Source organism: Urocampus carinirostris, chromosome 16, assembly GCF_059441175.1.
Source record: "Urocampus carinirostris isolate Australia breed hairy pipefish chromosome 16, RoL_Ucar_1.0, whole genome shotgun sequence".
NCBI lineage: Eukaryota > Metazoa > Chordata > Actinopteri > Syngnathiformes > Syngnathidae > Urocampus > Urocampus carinirostris.
Genome location: NC_142364.1, coordinates 5418111 through 5438080, shown reverse-complemented (window position 1 = coordinate 5438080; position 19970 = coordinate 5418111). Strand labels below are relative to the sequence as shown.

General features: G+C 43.2%; 1 protein-coding gene across 1 annotated transcript in view; it reads right to left on the bottom strand.

Annotated features, from left to right (window-relative positions):
* Nucleotides 1-19970, bottom strand: part of ass1 (argininosuccinate synthase 1) — a 70424-nt gene that overhangs the window by 29989 nt on the left and 20465 nt on the right. Inside the window, exon 9 of the mRNA XM_088319749.1 lies at nt 8069-8159. Coding sequence (XP_088175875.1) covers nt 8069-8159 — 91 coding nt within the window. The remainder of the gene's footprint in view (nt 1-8068; nt 8160-19970) is intronic.

The window sequence follows — 19970 nt, the reverse complement described above, 5'->3', positions numbered from 1 at the left end:
TAGATGTCTAGATAGAGATAGATGGATAGAGATAGATAGATAGATGTCTAGATAGATATAGATAGATAAATGTCTAGAGAGTTATAGATAGATGTCTAGATAGATATAGATGTCGGGATATAGATAGATAGATAGATAGATAGATGTCTAGATAGATGTCAGATAGATGTCTAGATAGGTATAGACAGATGTCTAGATAGATGTCTAGATAGATGTCTAGATATAGATAGATAGATGTCTAAATAGAGATAGATGGATAGAGATAGATAGATGTCTAGATAGATATAGATGTCTAGATAGATGTCAGATAGATGTCTAGATAGGTATAGACAGATGACTAGATAGATGTCTAGATAGATGTCTAGATATAGATAGATAGATGTCTAAATAGAGATAGATGGATAGAGATAGATAGATAGATGTCTAGATAGATATAGATGTCTAGATAGATATAGATAGATGTCTAGATAGATAGATATGTGTCTAGATAGAGATGTCTAGATATATAGATGTCTAGATAGATATAGATAGATGTCCAGATAGATGTCCAGATAGATGTCCAGATAGATGTCTAGATGGATAGATAGAGATAAATAGATAGATATTTTATTCATCCCATAGGGAAATTCACACTTCCAGCAGTATTCTTGTGTTGAAAATAAAATCATAATAAAATTTAAAAAAAAAAAAAGTACATAAATACCCAATATAACATGTTGATATAGAGTATTTAAATAGTGCTAAATGGGCAAAAACATAAAATAATGTTAATTTTTACAAATATTCATAGGTTAAGAAATTTGTATTTGTTTTACATAGCGGAATCCTGACCTAGTAGTCTCTGCCATATTTGTCTGGCATCTTGCTGCTACTTTCTGCTCATTTGGCAATGGATTTCGTTCGTCAGTGGTCAAATATTACACAATGTTTTACGGAGGCAGCACGGTAGGGGAGTGGTTAGCGCATGAGCGGCACAGTTCTGAGGTCATGGGATCGAAGCTTCCTGTGTCGAGTTTGCATGTTCTCCCCGTGCTTGCGGCCATAACATGCTTGTCAGGTTAATTGACCGGTCCAAATTGTCCCCAGGTGTGGATGAGAGAGTGAGTTGTCTGTCTCTGTGTGCCCTGCGACTGGCTGGCAACCAGTTCAGGGTGTCCCCTGCCCACTGCCCGAAGATAGCTGGGATGGGCTCCGGCATCCCCGCGACCCTACTGAGGATAAGCGGTGCAGATAATGGATGGATGGTACCTTTACTGACTTTCAATTGCAATTTTTTATTCCTCCAGTTCCATTAAATGGAAGAAACCCAGAATGAATCATGTATTTTGCAGAGCTGCACATAAATCTGCGATTTACATATGTAATATTTAATATTTTTGTGCATTTATAAAGACATATGATTTTTAGATCTTGAGTAAATCGCAAATGAAAATATATTTGTAGATCTGAACAATACGTGTGTAAGTATTTTTGAGAAACCTCTCCCCATAAAAGTGTCGGGGAAAATTACATTATTATGTCACTTAGTTTCATTTGAATTACAATTTACCACTGAAAAACGCAATTTTAATTTTTTGCATAGCCCATAATAAATGTCCATAATTAATACGTAATACTTGCACTAATGCACACTTAATAGTGTCCTGTGTAGTATTCACCTGTCCCCTTGTGTGGGTTAGTAAACCAAGATGAACCAAATATAGGGTTTATCATCCAACACCTTACACCACATGACATTGTTCTTTTACTATGATTTATGTTGAAATTTGTCTATAGTCTTGTTCGATGTTTTTAAATTGCCGGATTTTGTTCTAATTAGTTTTGACTCTGGTATTTCCTGTGTTCAAGGCTAACACATCAACCCTCCTTTTAGTCATCATCCTTCCAAACTCCTCTTTCTTCCACTCAGTCGCTTTACTTCCACGTCCTCTCACATTCAGTGACCCTTTAACTAGGGTTTGCAAGAGCTTTCGGTCTCCCGCCTCCCTTTCTTTGAATTATATAAGTGGGATGTTTGGGCGCATTCTAAGGTATGGGCAGGGCACCTGTATGATGCGGCAGGGGTAAACCAGTGAAATCTCTGACCAACTTAGGTGCCGAGGTGCCTAACTTGTTTGGGTGTTTGGGCATTTGGGTTGCCCCTAGTCCAAAAATATTTGTGTGTATTTTTTGCTATTTTTTTCCCCTTTTATCTTCTTTGTTATTGTATGTGTTTGTCTTGCTGTCGGTCACCCCTCTTGAGGGATATGACCAAGGTAGAATTAATACAGGAAATCTATCTATCTATCACTCATCAAACCCAGAATAGGTCCAGTAGTTTTTCTTCCCTTTGCCTTACAGCATAGGTGCTGAAATAAGCTAAAATTAAGGCAACTTTTTGTTCCCGTTTGTATGCGGTAGGGTACCAAAAGACCTAAAGCCCGGTACCGGTCCGCACCCCTGTAGTTGGAGACAACCGCGCTAAGACATGAAGGAACATCTGTGCTATGTGCCCCACGGCCAGGATGTCTTTTTAATTTTCTCATTGCGAGAAAGTGTTACTTTCCGCTACCCACAATTGGGGCCCTTCTTGGCCAAGATATGTAATGAGTGTCTGTCCCTCGAGATAACCACGTAATAGCCAGACTTCCGGCCAGGTCCGCAGCCGGCAAACATGCGGAAGTCGGGGATATTAGGTCTGGGTGGTCAGCGGTGATAAAGTGGCGAAGGGGGTCACTGTTGGAGCATCGGCCCTGCGGTGACAGCAGCTAGTGTTAAGTAACAAGGGTGGCTGGCAGGCTGGACATCAACACGCCAGACAGATGACCCTTTCAAAGGGAAGCTTGCATTTTCAATGACTTGTGTGGTCTTTTTGCAGGAGCATTTTATGAACATCAGCTATGCAATTACTGGAGGCAAATTACCGTAAATTCCGGACTATAAGACGCTACTTTTTCCCCTAACTTTCAACCCTGCGTCTTATTCAGGGATGCGGCCAATTTATGTCATTTTTCTAACGGCGGCTAGCGGCACTCGAGTGTTGCTACCATTAACTGCCCTGTCAAAGCTATATTATTATTATTAAAGCTTTGAAAACTCTCTCGGTGTACCGTCTTTCTTTGTAAATATGTGTAACCCATGTATAATATGTATTTGCAACTGTATATTTTGTAATGTATTTATTCTAGACACTTATTCTGATATGTTTTGAACGGGTGAACGAAAAATGAGGGGCGGAACAAACGCGGGGTGCCGAGTTTAAGTAGGGACCGCTAAAGGTGAGGGACAGACAAGGAAAGAAGAGGGGGTAAAAAGTTGGTTAAAGAAAAAGTGTGAGTAAATGTCTTCATCTGATATATTTTTCCCACCCTTACCTTTGAAATGAAAATAATATGAAATGATCTGCAATTATATAGCGCTTTTCAAGTCAAGACTTCCCAAAGCGCTTTACAGTGTGCTTCACATTTCCCAATAGCGGCCGTGCAGCCATGTAAGGCGCTAACCTGCTTAGTGGGGGTATTAGGGGTTCAGTGTCTTACCCAAGGACACTTCAACATGTAACACGGGGGAGCCGGGAATTGAACCTGCGATCTCTTGATCCCAAGACGAGCTCTCTACCTCCTGAGCCGCCCTTTGGAAATATACACTTTTTTCCTTGGATTACTTTTAACGGGACTTGGACTCTGCAGGTCTGCATCAAACCTTAAGTACCGGTATCATTTTCTGTTCATTTTGCCGGCTGTGATTTTTGGACTGTGGACTTTAATGAAGGACATTAAGTTTCAATCGCGGGACTTGAAGTCGGGTTTGGGTTAATTTTGTGTTAGTGTTACATTTTTTTAACGTGGGCGCATGCGGCTTATATACAGGTGCGGCTTGTGTATGTACAAAATCGGTTTTCCTCTTAAAATGTGGTGGGTGCGGCTTATAATCATGTGTGCTCTATAGTCCGGAATTTACGGTACTAAATAATACAGCTCTTATTTATGAAAAAAAAATCTAAATAAACATGTACGATTAACCATTTAAGACTAGAGATGGGCAGCACCAAATATGCAAGTATCAGGCCAATACCAGACAAGACGTTAAAGCCCCGGGATAAGGTCCTCAAAGCTTTCTAAATGTTCATGATAAAATGTGTCACACCACGTTTTTTCAACCCCTCTTTACAACATTTTCTCAACCATACGACAAAAACAAATTATTTTGCGTGCCCAAAAACAAAATTCAGACCAGTTGTGTCCCTCTTATGTTTCCGAGATGCATGTCTGCTATTGGTCAATGTCATATAAGTGTCATGAACCAGAACCGGATCAGGACCCAAACGCGTGACGTTTTCACACAAGCTTTTATTTTACGGGAAATGGGGAGTCATGCACGTTAGGCAGCAGTCTGGTGTGGAAAGACAGGAAGCCAGAGACCGACGAGATTCATTCCAATTGCCCGAGTTGATATCGGACAGATGGGGTCGATACCAGACAGGACAGACAGGATAGATAATGAATCAGGATATCGAAAATAACCAGGAGAAACTAGATGGGAACGAAAACTGGAGAAAATAATAAACAGGACAATAGTAGACAGAAACAAAACTGGAAACCGAAATTAAACAGGACAAAATAAACAAGAACAATACCGGACAGGAAATACCTACAGGAACAGGACCGAGTCGTAACCCATGTCTTGCGGGGCAGAAGTTCATTGACGGGCTCACAAAGGAAGCCAATCTGTTAATGAGCAGCAGCTGGCGCCACGTGGGCGGCGCCAATTGGGCGCCATGGCAATTAGATGCTGGTTTGCTATTGGTCTGCATCAAGGCCTTTAAAAGATGCAGGTATGCGATTGGCTAAACAAAAGTTGGAAGTAAAGTAAAACACAATGCTGCTTAAAGTCTGAAAGCCCTGAGGTAAGATAATGCCAGTATTTTTTTTTCAATTTCACCCCAAGGCAACCCAAAATGTTAAAAGAGCTGTACTGGACACAAGTTCGGAGCCGCAAAAAGAATGAAACGCTAGCAGTAGCTAGTTAGTAGTAGCTGGGATAGTATACAGGAACATCTGAAACCAGTATGGCACAGAAGTACCCGAATCCTGGTGGGCCTTACCACAGAAGGTCACTGAGAACAACAGGGCCAAGATGCTGTAGGACTTTAGCTTCCAGACTGACAAGCAGCTAACCAACCCGACACAGTGGTGGTGGACAAAGAGCAGAAGAGAGTGGTGATAATAGATTATGCCATCCCAGCTGACGTCAACATCATGAAGAAGGAACAAGAAAAACTGGAGAAGTACCAAGGGTTGAAAGAGCACCAGGAACAGATGTGGAAGGTCAAGTCAATCGTGGCCCCTGTGGTAGTGGGGTCACTCGGGGTGGTAACCCCCAAACTGGAAGTGTGGCTCTAACAGATCCCAGGAACAACATCTGAAACCTCAGTCCAGAAGAGTAAAGTCCTAGGAACAGCTAAGATATGAAAACTCTAATATTCCCAAGCCTCTGGTAAATATAATGGTTGGATCCCTTAACCACTAGGGTCGTAGGGGTGCCATATCCTGTGGTGTGTCTTGATCAAGTACAGTCTGGTGGCGCCTATCCCTCTCAAGGCCAGCATATGTTTTCACCTGGTCTTGAACTGGGGACCTTTCACGTGATAAGCAAATGTGCTAACCACTGCACCAATATATATATATGTATATATTGTCATGAACTGGAACTGGACGAGAACCCAAATGCGTGACGTTTCTCAAACAAGCCTTTTATTTAAGGGAAATGGGGAGTCATGCACGTTAGGCAGCGGTCTGGCGTGGAATGACAGGATTGATATCGAAACAGGATATCAAAATTAAACAGGACAAACTAGACGGGAACGAAAACTGGAGAGAATAATTAACAAACGAAATAGAAGGGAACAATACCGGACAGGAAATGCTGGCAGGAAACCGGACAGAGTCAAAACCCACGTCTTGCGGGGCAGAGGTTCGTTGACGGACTGACAAAGGGAGAGTGAGAGCACTGAGCTTAAATAGAAGGGAAGACAATCTGTCAACAAGCCGCAGCTGGCGCCACACAGGCGGGGCCAATTGGGCGCCATGGCAATCGTGACAATTATACTATACTGTATATATCATTAGAGGCACTGCTGCGAGCGGCAGCCTTTCCAGCAGCTCCATGTTATTTCGCTCTTTTTGTGATGTATTGTTTTAATTGTCTGCTTCTATCTTCAGTGTTTTTTGTCTAACCCTAACCCTTGGATTACTTTCTATCCTATCGTTATGGGTTTTTACGCCCAAAAATGCGTTTATTCGAGGAATCAACTCCTTGCCCTGAAGAATTCTCGTGCCGGCGTGATTAGGGGGCCATATCGTGGCTGCAGAGCTGGAGCGAAGGCTAAGCGGCTAGCGGCGTTATAAGCCTTCGGTACCGTCCGTAATCATGGGAAATGTGAACTCTACCGAATAAGACCGACCAACTGGCTGTGCTGGTGAAAAAACATCAACGCATACAGGGAGTGCAGTTTGCTGTGTTTTACGGAAACGCAGCTCACGTCTAGCATCCTGGACGCTAACGTGGAGCTACCCGGCTTCAGCGCTGTTACGGCAGACAGAGACACAAAAACCTGCGGGAAGCGGAGAGGAGGCGGACTCGCTATCTACGTGAACACGAGGTGGTGTAACCCAGGGAACAAAGATTTCCATCTGCTGCAGGGACGTCGAACTTTTGGCCTAGCGTGTGACGTCATCCACTCCGCTGTTGCTAAACTACAACACAGCACCCCGAGGCCATCCTGTTAATCTGTTAATAAACAACACAAGGATACTGCTGGAAGTGTGAAATAAAGTACCTATTTATCTACCTATCTGAATGTTTGTCTTCCTACAAAAACCATATCATCTAGTTTCTTGGTTTTATTACGCTGTGTGGACAGCAAAGTAAGAATTTCATTGTGCAGGGAATCGTAGATCTTTACTGTGAATATGACAATAAACACTGTTAATCTTTGAATCTTGAATCATCAAACATATTTGAAAAAGCACCAAGGAGCCACTAGGGATGCCAAAGAGCCACAAGCGACTCCAGCCCCGCTTTTCGCTGACCCTTGCCCTGAGGGATGCTAACTTTTGAGCAGGGGTGTCAAACGGGCGGCCCGTGCGCCGGATCAGGCCCGTTAAGGGATTGAATCTGGCCCGCGAGACAACCCTGAGGGAAGCGCAAGAGAAAAACGAGCTGCAGGTTGAAATATGTACATTTGATGTTGCCAAAGTCATGCCTCTCACAAATTCTGTACCTCTCTCTCTCTCTCTCTCTCTCTCTCTCTCACACACACACACACAATCTTTTCCTTCCCTTTTCTCTCACTCTATCTCTTTTTCTCATTCTTTGTTCCTCTTTGTCTCTTTCGCTGTGTCTTTTTACCTTCTTTTGCTCTCTCTTCCTTTTTTCCTCTTCTCCCTCTCTCTCTCTCTCTCTCTCACACACACTCTCTTCCTGCCTTTTTCTCTCACTCTCTATCTCCGTCTTTCACTCTCTCTCTCTTTTTCTCATTTTTTGTTCCTCCGTCTCTTTCGCTGTGTCTTTTTACCTTCTTTTGCTCTCTTCCTTTTTTCCTCTTCTCTCTCTCTCTCTTCTCTCGTTCTATCTTTCTCTCTCTTGCTCTCCCCTTCTCTTTTCTCTCCTCTCTTTCTGTCTATTTTTCTTTGGATTTCTTCCTTTCTGTTTTTCTTGCCCCCTCTCTCACTATTTCTCTTTTGATGTCATTTGTTTCTCACGCCCTCTCTCTCTTCTCTCTTTCTCCCTTACTTTTTCACCCTCTCTCTTTTTCTCTCCCCTCATTCTCTTTTTTCTTTCCCTCTCTTTTTCTTTCCCTCTAGTACACTAGTCCGGCCCCCGAGAGAATGTTTGTTCCATCGTTTGGCCCCCCGAGTTAAAATGAGTTTGACACCCCTGCTTTTGAGACACTGTTATCATGGCTAGGGCTAAAAAATACTTTTTTGTCAAGTGGAATTAGAACGCCCAAAAAATGAAGGAAGAGGCCCATTCCTTAAAAAAAATCAACCAAAGGACATTGTCAAACAGTTGAAAACTGTACACAAACCGTTTTTGAAGTGCAGCTCCAGTACATCGGGGGAAGAGGGGGTGTCTTCGGGGTTCTTAGTCATTTGATAGAGGTCACTCGGAGCGTGGTTCTGGGAAAGAACACAAGGAGAAGGAAAAAAAGTTGCACTTTCAATCCCGCTGATGAGCCACCGTCCGAGACCTCATCACAGAAAGACTTTTGTGCGAAATTGACTGACGGCGAGCAGAAGAAAAGAGATGATGAGGCGTGAAGAGTAGTTACTTGAAAATGTCAGAAGTGGAGTGGGCGGGGAACGGTGGGAAAAAGTCAATATTTCATTTTTTTTATGGTACGTGTGGCTGCGTCGAAAAGGGGAAGCTTGGGTTTTAGTGAGGAGAGATACGTTTATTTCCATCAAACATTGAATTTACATCATTTCATTGAAAAGAAGAAATACCCTCAAAACATTTTTCCCAGGTACCTTATTATAAGGTACAGGACAGACGGACGAACGGACTGACAAACGGAAAGGCAGACGGACAGATAGACACACAGAGAGACAAACGGATAGACGGATACACAAACAGACAGACCAGGGGTTTTAAACAGGCGGCCCGCGGGCCAGATCAGGCCCACTAAGAGATTGAGTCCCACCCGCGATACAACACTGAGGGAAGTGCAAGAGAAAAACAAGCTGCAGGTTGAAATATGTCCCCTTGCCAAAGTCAGGTGCCTTTCACAAACGCTGTACTTGTATTTGTTTTTCTTTCTCTCATTCTATCGCTCTTTCTCTTCTTTTCTATCACTCTCTCACTCACTCTTTCTCGTTCTTTGTCTCTTTCTCTCTCTGTGTCCTTTTACCTTCTTTTGCTCTCTTCCTTTTTTTCCTTTTCTCTCTCTTGCTTTCCCCTTCTCTCTTTCTCCCTTTCATTCTTTTTTCTCTTTTTCTTTCTATTTCTCTTTGGATTTCTTTCTTTCTTCCCCCCTCTCACATTTCTCTTATCCCTTTTTGTTTTTCAAGTCCAGAGAACGCGGTAATTTATTTCAGGGAATAAATATCGATTCGCAGCTCTGAAACTTAATGGTATCATTTATCCATGACAAATCAAGACTTGTATCGGTCTGAAAAAAAGTGGTATTGAACCCCGTCTTTGGAAAAAGTCAAGTCATGTTTATTTTTTTGTCCTATAATCGCAAAGAGTCTCAAAGCGCTGCACAGACTACCGATTATTGCAAACCACAGACTATTATGACACCATCCCCTGATCTAAAACCTACATGAGGGCAAGGAAAAACTCAAAAACCTCAAGTCAAGTCATGTTTATTTGAGTCACCCTTAATCACAAAGAGTCTCAAAGGGCTGCACAGACTACCGATTATTGCAAACCACAGACTATTATGACACCATCCCCTGATCTAAAACCTACATGAGGGCAAGGAAAAACTCAAAAACCTCAAGTCAAGTCATGGTTATTTGAGTCACCCTTAATCACAAAGAGTCTCAAAGGGTTGCACAGACCACAGATTATTGCAAACCACAGACTATTATGACACCATCCCCTGATCTAAAACCTACATGAGGGCAAGGAAAAACTCAAAAACCTCAAGTCAAGTCATGGTTATTTGAGTCACCCTTAATCACAAAGAGTCTCAAAGGGCTGCACAGACTAACGATTATTGCAAACCACAGACTATTATGACACCACCCCCTGATCTAAAACCTACATGAGGGCAAGGAAAAACTCAAAAACCTCAAGTCAAGTCATGGTTATTTGAGTCACCCTTAATCACAAAGAGTCTCAAAGGGCTGCACAGACTAACGATTATTGCAAACCACAGACTATTATGACACCACCCCCTGATCTAAAACCTACATGAGGGCAAGGAAAAACTCAAAAACCTCAAGTCAAGTCATGTTTATTTGAGTCACCCTTAATCACAAAGAGTCTCAAAGGGCTGCACAGACTTCCTGATTATTGCAAACCACAGACTATTATGACACCATCCCCTGATCTAAAACCTACATGAGGGCAAGGAAAAACTCAAAAACCTCAACATGAGGAAAATGAAGAAACCTTGAGAAGCGACTGCGCATGAAGTCATGCCCCCTTCCAGGATGACCAGGCTATAATGGATGTAGCAATAGAAAGACATCGCCAACATGAAATATAGAAGAAATAGAAGTGTGTTTTAAGCCTAGATTTGAACAGTTCCACTGAGGTTGCAGATCGAATCTCAGGGAGAAGAGCGTTCAAAACAAAAACAACAAAACATAACCAATAAACACGATTCCAAAACACGTTCTTTGGATGATTTACTTGTTTTGTCTGGATCCACTTTCCCTTTGTTGACACCACTTTCCGTCCTCAATTTTCTGCCTGACGAGTCCTTTCCATTATTTCACTTTCCGCGATTCATCCCGGCTGTCAGACTTTCGCGTCGGGCCCGAGTCGATCGGAAGTAAAAGAGCGTGCAGCCCCGACAATTACGCGGCGGCGGGACGGCGTCCTCCGAGCGCTGGCAAATTGCAGGGGTGCTATGCAAAGCGACCACTGAGTGCATTTAAATGGAAAGCTTTACCAGACTCGGAATCTTCATAGGATAACTAATCGGGCGTTCGTGAACACGAGCGGTCCCGGGCGCTTTTTTCCTTTTAACTAAACAGCGAAATTGGCGGCGAAGGTGCCCGTGTCACCTCTCTGGAATTTTATGCCTCGGTGGCCTAAAAGATGTGGGTGCATGACCCACATAAAAAGCCTGATGATGCATAGAGTTGATGGGATAAAGCTTATTTATCGAAAACATTAATTCGGGGGGAGTTTGAAACTGCAGCATACATCAATAAATGTTCCCTCAGGCCCACATTTGTCGTATCATCCATCCATCCATCCATTATCTGCACCGCTTATCCTCAGTAGGGTTGCGGGGGTTCTGGAGCCCATCCCAGCTATCTTCGGGCAGTGGGTAGGGGACACTCTGAACTGGTTGCCAGCCAGTCCCAGGGCACACAAGAGACAGAAAACTCACTCGCTCATTCACACCTACGGACAATTTGGACCAGCCAATGAACCCGACATGCATGTTCTTGGAATGTGGGAGAAAACAGTGTGCCCGGAGGAAACCTACGCATGCACGAGGAGAACATGCAAACTCCACACAGGAAGGTTTGATCTCACTACCTTAGAACTGTGCCGCAGACACGCTAACCACTGCGCCGCCTTGCTGCCTTTGTTGTATCAATAATCATTTTTAATCATCATTTACTTTGCGAATATGATCAAATGTGTTTGAGTATTTAATACCAATATAAACTTTCACACAGAAAAATGGAATTTATGTATTTTTGGGAGGCCCAAAATCACAAAAAAAGGTAGAAAAAAAAGAACAGTACTTTATTCACCAATTTTTACCCATGATACTCTGCAAACAATAAATAGAAATAGAAATTTATCTTATCTGTCATATATATAGACATAGACATCATAGGCGCCCCCGCGAGCGGCAGCCTTTGCAGCAGCTCCGTGTTATTTAGTTTTTTTTGTGATTTTTTTTGTTTTAAGTGTCTGCTTCTATCTCCGGTTTGACTACACTTTGGATTACTTTCTATCCTATCGTTATGGGTTTATTCGATGAATCAACTCCTTGCCCTGAAGAATTCTCGTGCCGGCTTGATGAGGGGGCCCTATCATGGATGCAGAGCCGGAGCTAAGGTGAAGGCTAAGCGGCTAGCGACGATATAAGCCTTCGGTACCGTCCGTAATCATGGGAAATGTACCAATCTACCAAATAAGACAGACGAACTGGCTGTGCGGGTGAAAAACATCAAAGCGTACAGGGAGTGCAGTTTGCTGTGTTTTACGGAAACGTGGCTCACGTCTAGCATCTTGGACGCTAACGTGGAGCTACCCGGCTTCAGTGCTGTTAGGGCAGACAGAGACACAAAAGCCTGCGGGAAGCGGAGAGGAGGCGGACTCGCTATCTACGTGAACACGAGGAGGTGTAACCCTGGGCACTAAGATTTCCATCTGCTGCAGGGACGTCAAACTTTTGGCCTAGCGCGTGACGTCATCCACTCCCCTGTTGCTAAACTACAACACAGCACCCCGAGGCCATCCTGTTAATAAACAACAAAAGGATACTGCTGGAAGTGTGAATTTCCCTACGGGGATAAATAATGTATCTATCCATATCGGCATTCATTTAGAGCTCCTATGAATAAAGATCTGGAATGACCTAGTGCAGGGCCACATCGTCAAGAGGCATGGGGGCCTTCAAACCCTTTCCTTCTTTTTGATGCACTAAAGAACAAAACAAATGTTTCTGGCTTTTTAAAGTTTTTAAAAACAATTTAATATAAGGGTGTTCAGAATTATATAGCAATTTAGCCTAAAATGAATGATATTATAACTTACAATAAAACTAGCAAAGAATATACACTCTTCACACCGAAAATCGCATAGAAATTGCAATACTGGTCCGAGCGATTGCAATTAGATTCTTTTCCCCAAATCATGCTGCCCTGCTTGAGACCCCCAAAAATTCTAATCTGCCCCCCCCCCCCCCCCCCCCCCAGTAAAATGTCAGCACACACTTTAAAATGGCTGGATTCAAAGAAAAAGAAAAAGTGAGGGAATAGGCTTGTTTGAAGATCAATGCATTTCAATTGAAACCCCCCGCAGGTGGACTTGTCCCAAAGCCGCGGCCCTGAGACAGATGAGGGGGAAAGGTAGCGCCGGAGAAGGTGGGAGGGGGGCCGCGTATTGATGGCAAATGGTGCGTGAAGCGCACCATCATGTCGACTTGGGCCATATTGTTGTGCTAAACGCGGCCCATGGAGCTATGGAGAGGGGCTGACGCATGAACTTAAAGCAAGTCAATTTCTATCTTTCCAGATATTGCGTGCCTCATTGATTTTCAATCACAGCCAACGGGGTCTAAAGAGGCAGCCTTGAGGATAGGGAAGGGGAGGGAGTCCTGGTCTCACCAAAGGGAGCCTTTTGAGAAGGCCGCGGCCAAAACATCCTCGGTGCAATGGCTCGGAAATGACGCTTAAATCACCGTGTTCCCGGCCTCGTTTTGAAATGCAAACGGAGAGATGAATATCCACGTCATGTTTATATTTGCTGCTTCTTCCCTAAATCTGGACCAGATGCCCGGGAGCAGCACTCTGAGCTGTAATGCTATCGGGAACCTAATAGTGAAAAACAAATACCGTAAATTCCGGACTATAAGCCGCTACTTTTTTCCCAAACGTTCAACCCTGCGGCTTATTCAGTGATGCGGCCGATTTATGTAATTTTTCTAACGGCTGCCAGCGACGCTCGAATACAAAAGACAAGATTTAGACCGGTGGAACATATGCGCCGAGGAAGACTGCAACTGCTTAGCTTGTGCACAAATTAAATTAGCGTATCCTTACCATCATCATGCAAATTGCAAAAAGAAAGGCACATGACGACGCAGCTTTCAAGCTAAAAGCAATCGAGCAATCCGATAAAGAAGGATACAGAGCTATTGCACGTAAACTTTACTATGCGAGCGTGTTGTTAGCCTGTTTTGGAATAAGGGAGCGTGGGACGACGGCTATATGACAAAGTCTCTTTCCCATACTGAATGAAGACGACTTTGATGACGTCAGCTATAAGGAGGAAAATGAGGATGGTTTACTGTGATTTTTACAAGTACGGTATATTTTTTTTAACAGACCTATTTACTGTTTTGCGAGCGTGTTGCTAGAAGCATGTTGTGACCTGTCACAGTCACGGTTTGGGATGAAAGTTATATTATTATTAAAGCTTTGAAAACTTGCTCGGTGTACCGTCTTTCTTTGTAAATATGTGTAACCTATGTATAATTTGTATTTACAACTGTATATTTTTGTAATGTATTTATTTTAGAGACTTATTCTGCTATATTTTCCACGGGCGAATCAAAAAGAAGGGGTGAAAACAACGGGGGCTGATGGGAAGTGGAGTAAAGGTGAAACATGTTTTTGGATGCAGCGGACAATAGTGGATATATATTTTTCCCACCCTTACCTTTGGAAATATAGACTGCATCAAACCTTAAGTATCGGTATCATTTTCCATTCATTTTGCCGGCTGTGGTTTTTGGACTGTGTACTTTACATTCAGTTACAATCGCGGGACTTAAAGTCAGGTTTGGGTTACTTTAGTGATGTGTTTCAATGTGGGCGCATGCGGCTTATATACAGGTGCGGCTTGTGTAAGTACAAAAGCGGTTATCCTCTTAAAATGTGGTGGGTGCAGCTTATAATCAGGTGCGCTCCATAGTCCGGAATATACGGTATATTAAAAATATAGAAATGAGCTCCTCAGTTGTTTTTTTTTTTTTTTTAAAGCTAGCGTTGCTCCAATTTTATCGTAATCCCTTGTTTTTTGCAGGGGTTACGTTCCAAAAACGTCCCGTGATAGTCAAAACCTGCAAAGCAGAAAGCTTTATTAATTAATGTATTAAATACTCTTGTCAGGATTATTGATGTGATGCACCTGTGCCCGTTCCTTTGGCGCAAACTGCCCTGGACTCTGATTGGCTCCTTGTCACTATCTAAACCCACTCCTTTCTGTCACCTGATGTCAGTCCGTCTGCGAACCTCGGTGTACTCTAGGCAAGCTTTTTTCGACTCTTGACTCCCACCTGTTTTTGTTCCCGTCTCTGACCTGTTTTTTTGTTTTTTATCTTGACCACATCTACTCTCCTCTACTGGCTTTCGACTAGTTACCGTTCCCGACCGCGTTTTTTGCTCTCCTGTCCCGGCTACTGACCCGTTTTTTTCTGTTTCCAACAACGCAATTGCTCACCACGGAAGTGCCACTTCCGCGTTCAGAGCGACCTGCTCTCCCAAAGTCCAAAATCAAGAGCGTTCAGCTGGTAAAATATGCTGCAGCGAGGAGAAATTTTGATCACATGACCCTGATTTTAGCTAACTACCATTGGCTCTCTGTTAGCTTAAGATGTGATTTTAAGGTTCTGTTGGTATTGTACAAAATCATGCATGAACTTGCTCCCTCATATCTGTCAGATTTAATTTCCCCCTATGTTCCGGTCCGGAGCCTTCTCTCTGAAAATGCTGGTCTACTAGTGATCCCAAGAGCCAAGAAGAAATCCGTAGGTTCGGGAGTGTTCTCTATTCGGGCCCCTGTGTTGTGAAATGCTCTGCCCTCTGATATTCGATCTGCAACCTCAGTGGAACTGTTCAAATCTAGACTTCAAACACAATTCTATTCTCTAGCTTATGAATGACCTATATTATTTATTATTGCAACATCCACTAAAGGCTGGTCATCCTGGAAAGGGGATTACCTCATGTGTGATCCCTTCTCAAGGTTTATTCATTTTCCTCATGTTGAGGATTTTGAGTTTTTCCTTGCCCTCATAGATTTTAGATCAGGGGATGGTGTCATAACAGTGGAACTGTTCAAATCTAGGCTTAAAACACACTTCTATTTCTTCTATATTTCATGTTGGCGATGTCTTTCTATTGCTACATCCATTATAGCCTGGTCATCCTGGAAGGGGGCATGACTTCATGCGCAGTCGCTTCTCAAGGTTTCTTCATTTTCCTCATGTTGAGGTTTTTGAGTTTTTCCTTGCCCTCATGTAGGTTTTAGATCAGGGGATGGTGTCATAATAGTCTGTGGTTTGCAATAATCTGTGGTCTGTGCAGCCCATTGAGACGCTTTGTGATTAAGGGCGTCACAAAAAACATGACTTGACTTGACCATTGTTTTTGAGTCACACCTGATGAGCCCCCACTCAGTAATAATACTCAATAATCACTGGTCTAAATATTACATGTACAAAGGGAAGTAAGCGCCGTAGACCCGAAATCTGACCTCTCGGATTCAAAGAGCACATGGGCGCACACACTCTGAGCAACAGGCATCCACTTCCTTCCCCTGCGGGCGATTCCACCGTCATTCTCATCTGTCTTTCCCAAAAAGTAGCCATGCGCCCCAAGAACACGTTTGCGCCACCCACTGCCGTCACGCCTCTTTACCTTTGGTCAACACGAGCGATGGTCCGTCCACTTCGCTGTCATTAAGAACAAAACAAGGTGGTGGGGAGGGGATGACAGCTAGGGGCTATAATTAAGAGTGAGCTGATGTTTTAATGGCTCTCGGCAAGTGTCAGGCTGCCGGAGGGTTGTTGAAGGGGAACGATTTCCATTTTAAAAGGTATTCTCAAATGGATTATTTTCAATTAGCCACAGAACGTGTCGTGTTATTCCCCACAATTATGCAAATAGGTTGAAAAATGTCCCACGCGCCGGGAGACTTGAGAAATCTACTCTCAAAGTTGAGCCATTTGGCAAGTTTGCCGTAGAGCTGTTACATCATTGAAGTAGGAAAAGACTTTAAAAATGGCGACTCTCATTGACAAAACGAATCAAGTGAACAGCAATTGCGTTTTGCTTGGAGGTAGGTGATTATGGCATTTTGCTTGTGTTTTTCGCTCCGTGTGTCGCAGTTGGTATAATTTTTATCTAGATAGCTCCCCGTTAGGGTCGGGGCTGCCGAGGGCTTTCCCAGATTTGTTTGCTCCTTGTTGGCGCTCGTTGGCTGAGTTGTTTGACCTGTTAGCCCGGCGTTAGCACCAGTTTTGAAAAGTCCCTTGGCTTGGTCACGTCCAACTTCACTGTAATCACCGTTGATGTTGCAGCTTTTCGTTGTTGGTTCCCGGTTAGTCTAGCTGCTCAACTATGTTTATTTTGTTTTAACTAGCTTGGTGTTAGCACTGATTTTGCCTGTAACTTGGTTTGTTTATTCTTGGCCGGCTCCTCGTTTGTTGCCATAGCCTAGGGGTGGCCAACCCGGTCCTCAAGAGCCGCATGTCCTGCATGTTTTGGAGGTTTCGCAGCTCCCACAGGTGATACCAGTTTTCAGCCTGTTAGCAAGCTTTGTGGAAGGTTGTATTGGAGCAGAGAAACTCCGAACTCGTGCAGGACATCTGGCTCTCGAGGACCGGGTTGGCCACCCCTGGCATTGTCATGATTACTGATACTCCTTTGGTGCCAACTGCCTCGGACGCTGATTGGCTGCTTATCTCATTTTAAACCCCCGTCTTGCTGTCACCCGTTGGCAGTCCGTCTGCAAACCTCAGCTCAGGCTAGGCAAGCCTTTTCGACCTTGACTTTCTCCTGTCCTGATTCCCAGCTCCACCCCTTTTCTGAAATTGACTACGTTTTTGCTCTCCCGTCCTGGCCATCGATCTGTTTTTCCCCCCTCTTGACACTGCCTTCGCGCGCCACGGAAATTCCATTTCCGCGTCTGAGTAACCTGCTCCCCACGATCAACGGATCCTGTATTCTTCCCTTTCCTTGCTTCCTAATAAAACTCAGAGAAATGCATGCAAGTGGGTCCTGTCTTCGTTCTGGTCCTGACAGTCATAGCCGTTTCAGCTTTTTGATATTGGTTCCTAGTTAGCCTGGCTGCTCACTGCTCACTGTCTTTTGGTCGGCCAGCATGGCATTTTTCAGCCGAGGCATTGGTCACCTTTTGTTAACCGGTCACAGTTAGACCCCCGTTTTAGGCTCTCCGTATGTTCTAGTCAGCCCCTTTTGGGCAGCTTTCCATTAGTACTACAATTACTGCATCCACCTGCAACACAACACCTAGGTCCTTGGCATTTGCTACAATAACTGTCAAAACTTTGCTTAAAACACTATTCGACACATTAACATGTTAAACAATATGGCGACGGGCTTGCTAGGGTGCTAGTGTTCCTCAGATGATGTCACAGCTCAGGATGACAAAGACAAAACATGATGTCTTCAAATTGCCTTAGCTCCCCAAAAAATAAAATATATATACCGTATTTTCCGCACTATAAGGCGCACCTAAATGCCTTTCTATTTTTCAAAAGCTGACCATGCGCCTTATAATACAGTGCGCCTTATATATGGATCAATATTAAATCGCAAAGTCTTGCAACTAAGGCAAGCAGCCGCCGACTAGATTTTCCCCCGAAGGCGAAGTAGTCCGCGGTGTATGCTGGGATTTATATACCGGCGCTTCATTTCCTAACCAATGTGTCAATCATCATTTAAATCAGTCGCTATTGGCCAAAGTTATTCGGAGGTAAAGGGGGCGGATCCTTTTTATCATTTACAGGCTCGCATAGGCTAAAGGGGCGAAACAAAGCCTGCAATTGGCCGAAAAAGATGAATGTGAATCACACGTTGGGTTGCACTACGGCATAGAGAAAACATTTTTTACTATTCTGTATTTGTAAATATTTTACTCTCCTGGATTTACTACACTCACGGTTGTATGAAGACCATGGTTACGTATCATTATTGAACGTGATGGCTGCAAGAGAACTTAGGTGAGCTATGCGGCTTTATAGTTTCCCGGTATCTTGTTTTAGAACGATCTTGATGTTTCTGTGATAAGTCTTTTTTTAAACTAAATTCAATTCAAAGTGTTTCTTGTCATATGCTAAGTAAAGAACCCCGTTTCCCTGCACAATAAAATTCTTACTTTGCTGTCCACACAGTTGCCAGCAAAAAATAAAATGGAAACTAAGAAATGTTTGGCATTTCTTGAATCTCAAGACTTTAACTTTCCGAATGATATTTGGAACGATGCATTTGAGTGATTGGTGACATCGTACAGACACTGTTTTCGTACATGTCTGAGACACGTATTTGCTTATCTGCAAGCTTTGGGAATGTTAAGGGGGTAATAAGTTTGACTGAACTTTTTGACTGTTTTGTCGACGTTCCCATTGTAGCGCCTTATAATCCGGTGCGCCTTATGTATGGAAAATATAGGACCAAAAACAATTTTTTGGGGGTGCGCCCTATAACCCGGTGCGCCTTATAGTGCGGAAAATACGGTATTATGCAAAATACATGTACTATTTCCTCACATTTTCCATGTTTCAGAATTTAGGATTACCTTTAAAAGACATTTTTCTTTGCACAACGTCACGGAAAATATTTGAAAAGCTGCATAAGCCCGACACCAGTTAATGCTACAAGATAAGGAAGGGTGGTGGGGTTGGGGTCAACAGGGCCATTGTGTTAAATACTATCAGGACGTATTCTGTGATTTAATTGCGCAGTAACCCGAACTCCGCTCAGGTCTTATCTGCTGGTGAACATATGATCGACCATTGGGACATTTCCTAACTGTGACAAGCAAAAGGGAAGTTGGGGGGAGTGGGGTATTTTGTGCCACAGGTGGAAGGGGGGTTATGAGGTTTGGTTCTAAAGCCTTGAGGGCAGTAACCGGAGGAGCGACAGGCCGATACCGAGATGAGATATCCACCTTAGATGACCTCAAGGGTCAATCAGCCCATGCTGGTAGATTTTGGGTGATATTCACTGGGAAACATTCCAGCAGTTCACTTGAAAGATTCCTCTTTTTACCATAGTTACGTATTCAAATCATTTAATCGCTGCAAACCATGAATAATTAAATACATTTGTAGCATCAAATTGGAGTAGACAACCCGATAAAATGAACGTACAGAACTGCTCGGATAATTGTAATATCGTGCTATAGCGTTGCAATGTTAAAATTGCCATAATGCAGAAGTGCCGAACATAAAACCGATTTTTTGAGAATGGATCAAAACAATCTTCAGATTTTGAAAGTGCTTTCGAAGAACGCCATTTTTTCGTTGGAAGTGGTACTGTGGTAATGTCACTGAAAAATAATGTGCTGTTAGTGCAAGTGCCCAGCAGATGACACTAATGAACTATAAATAACAAAAACAAGCAACATTGTCAATAAAAAATTGACTATTGCTTGACATTTGTCCCCCCAAACCCCCTCGATTTTCGTAGTTTTTCTATAAAACGCTTATTTCGTAATTTGCTCTAATCTGGCTAAGTAAACTACAGAAGATTTATAGTATTTGGTAATACTGCATAACATGTCACGATACTATAAATACTATTAAAAAAGGTTGT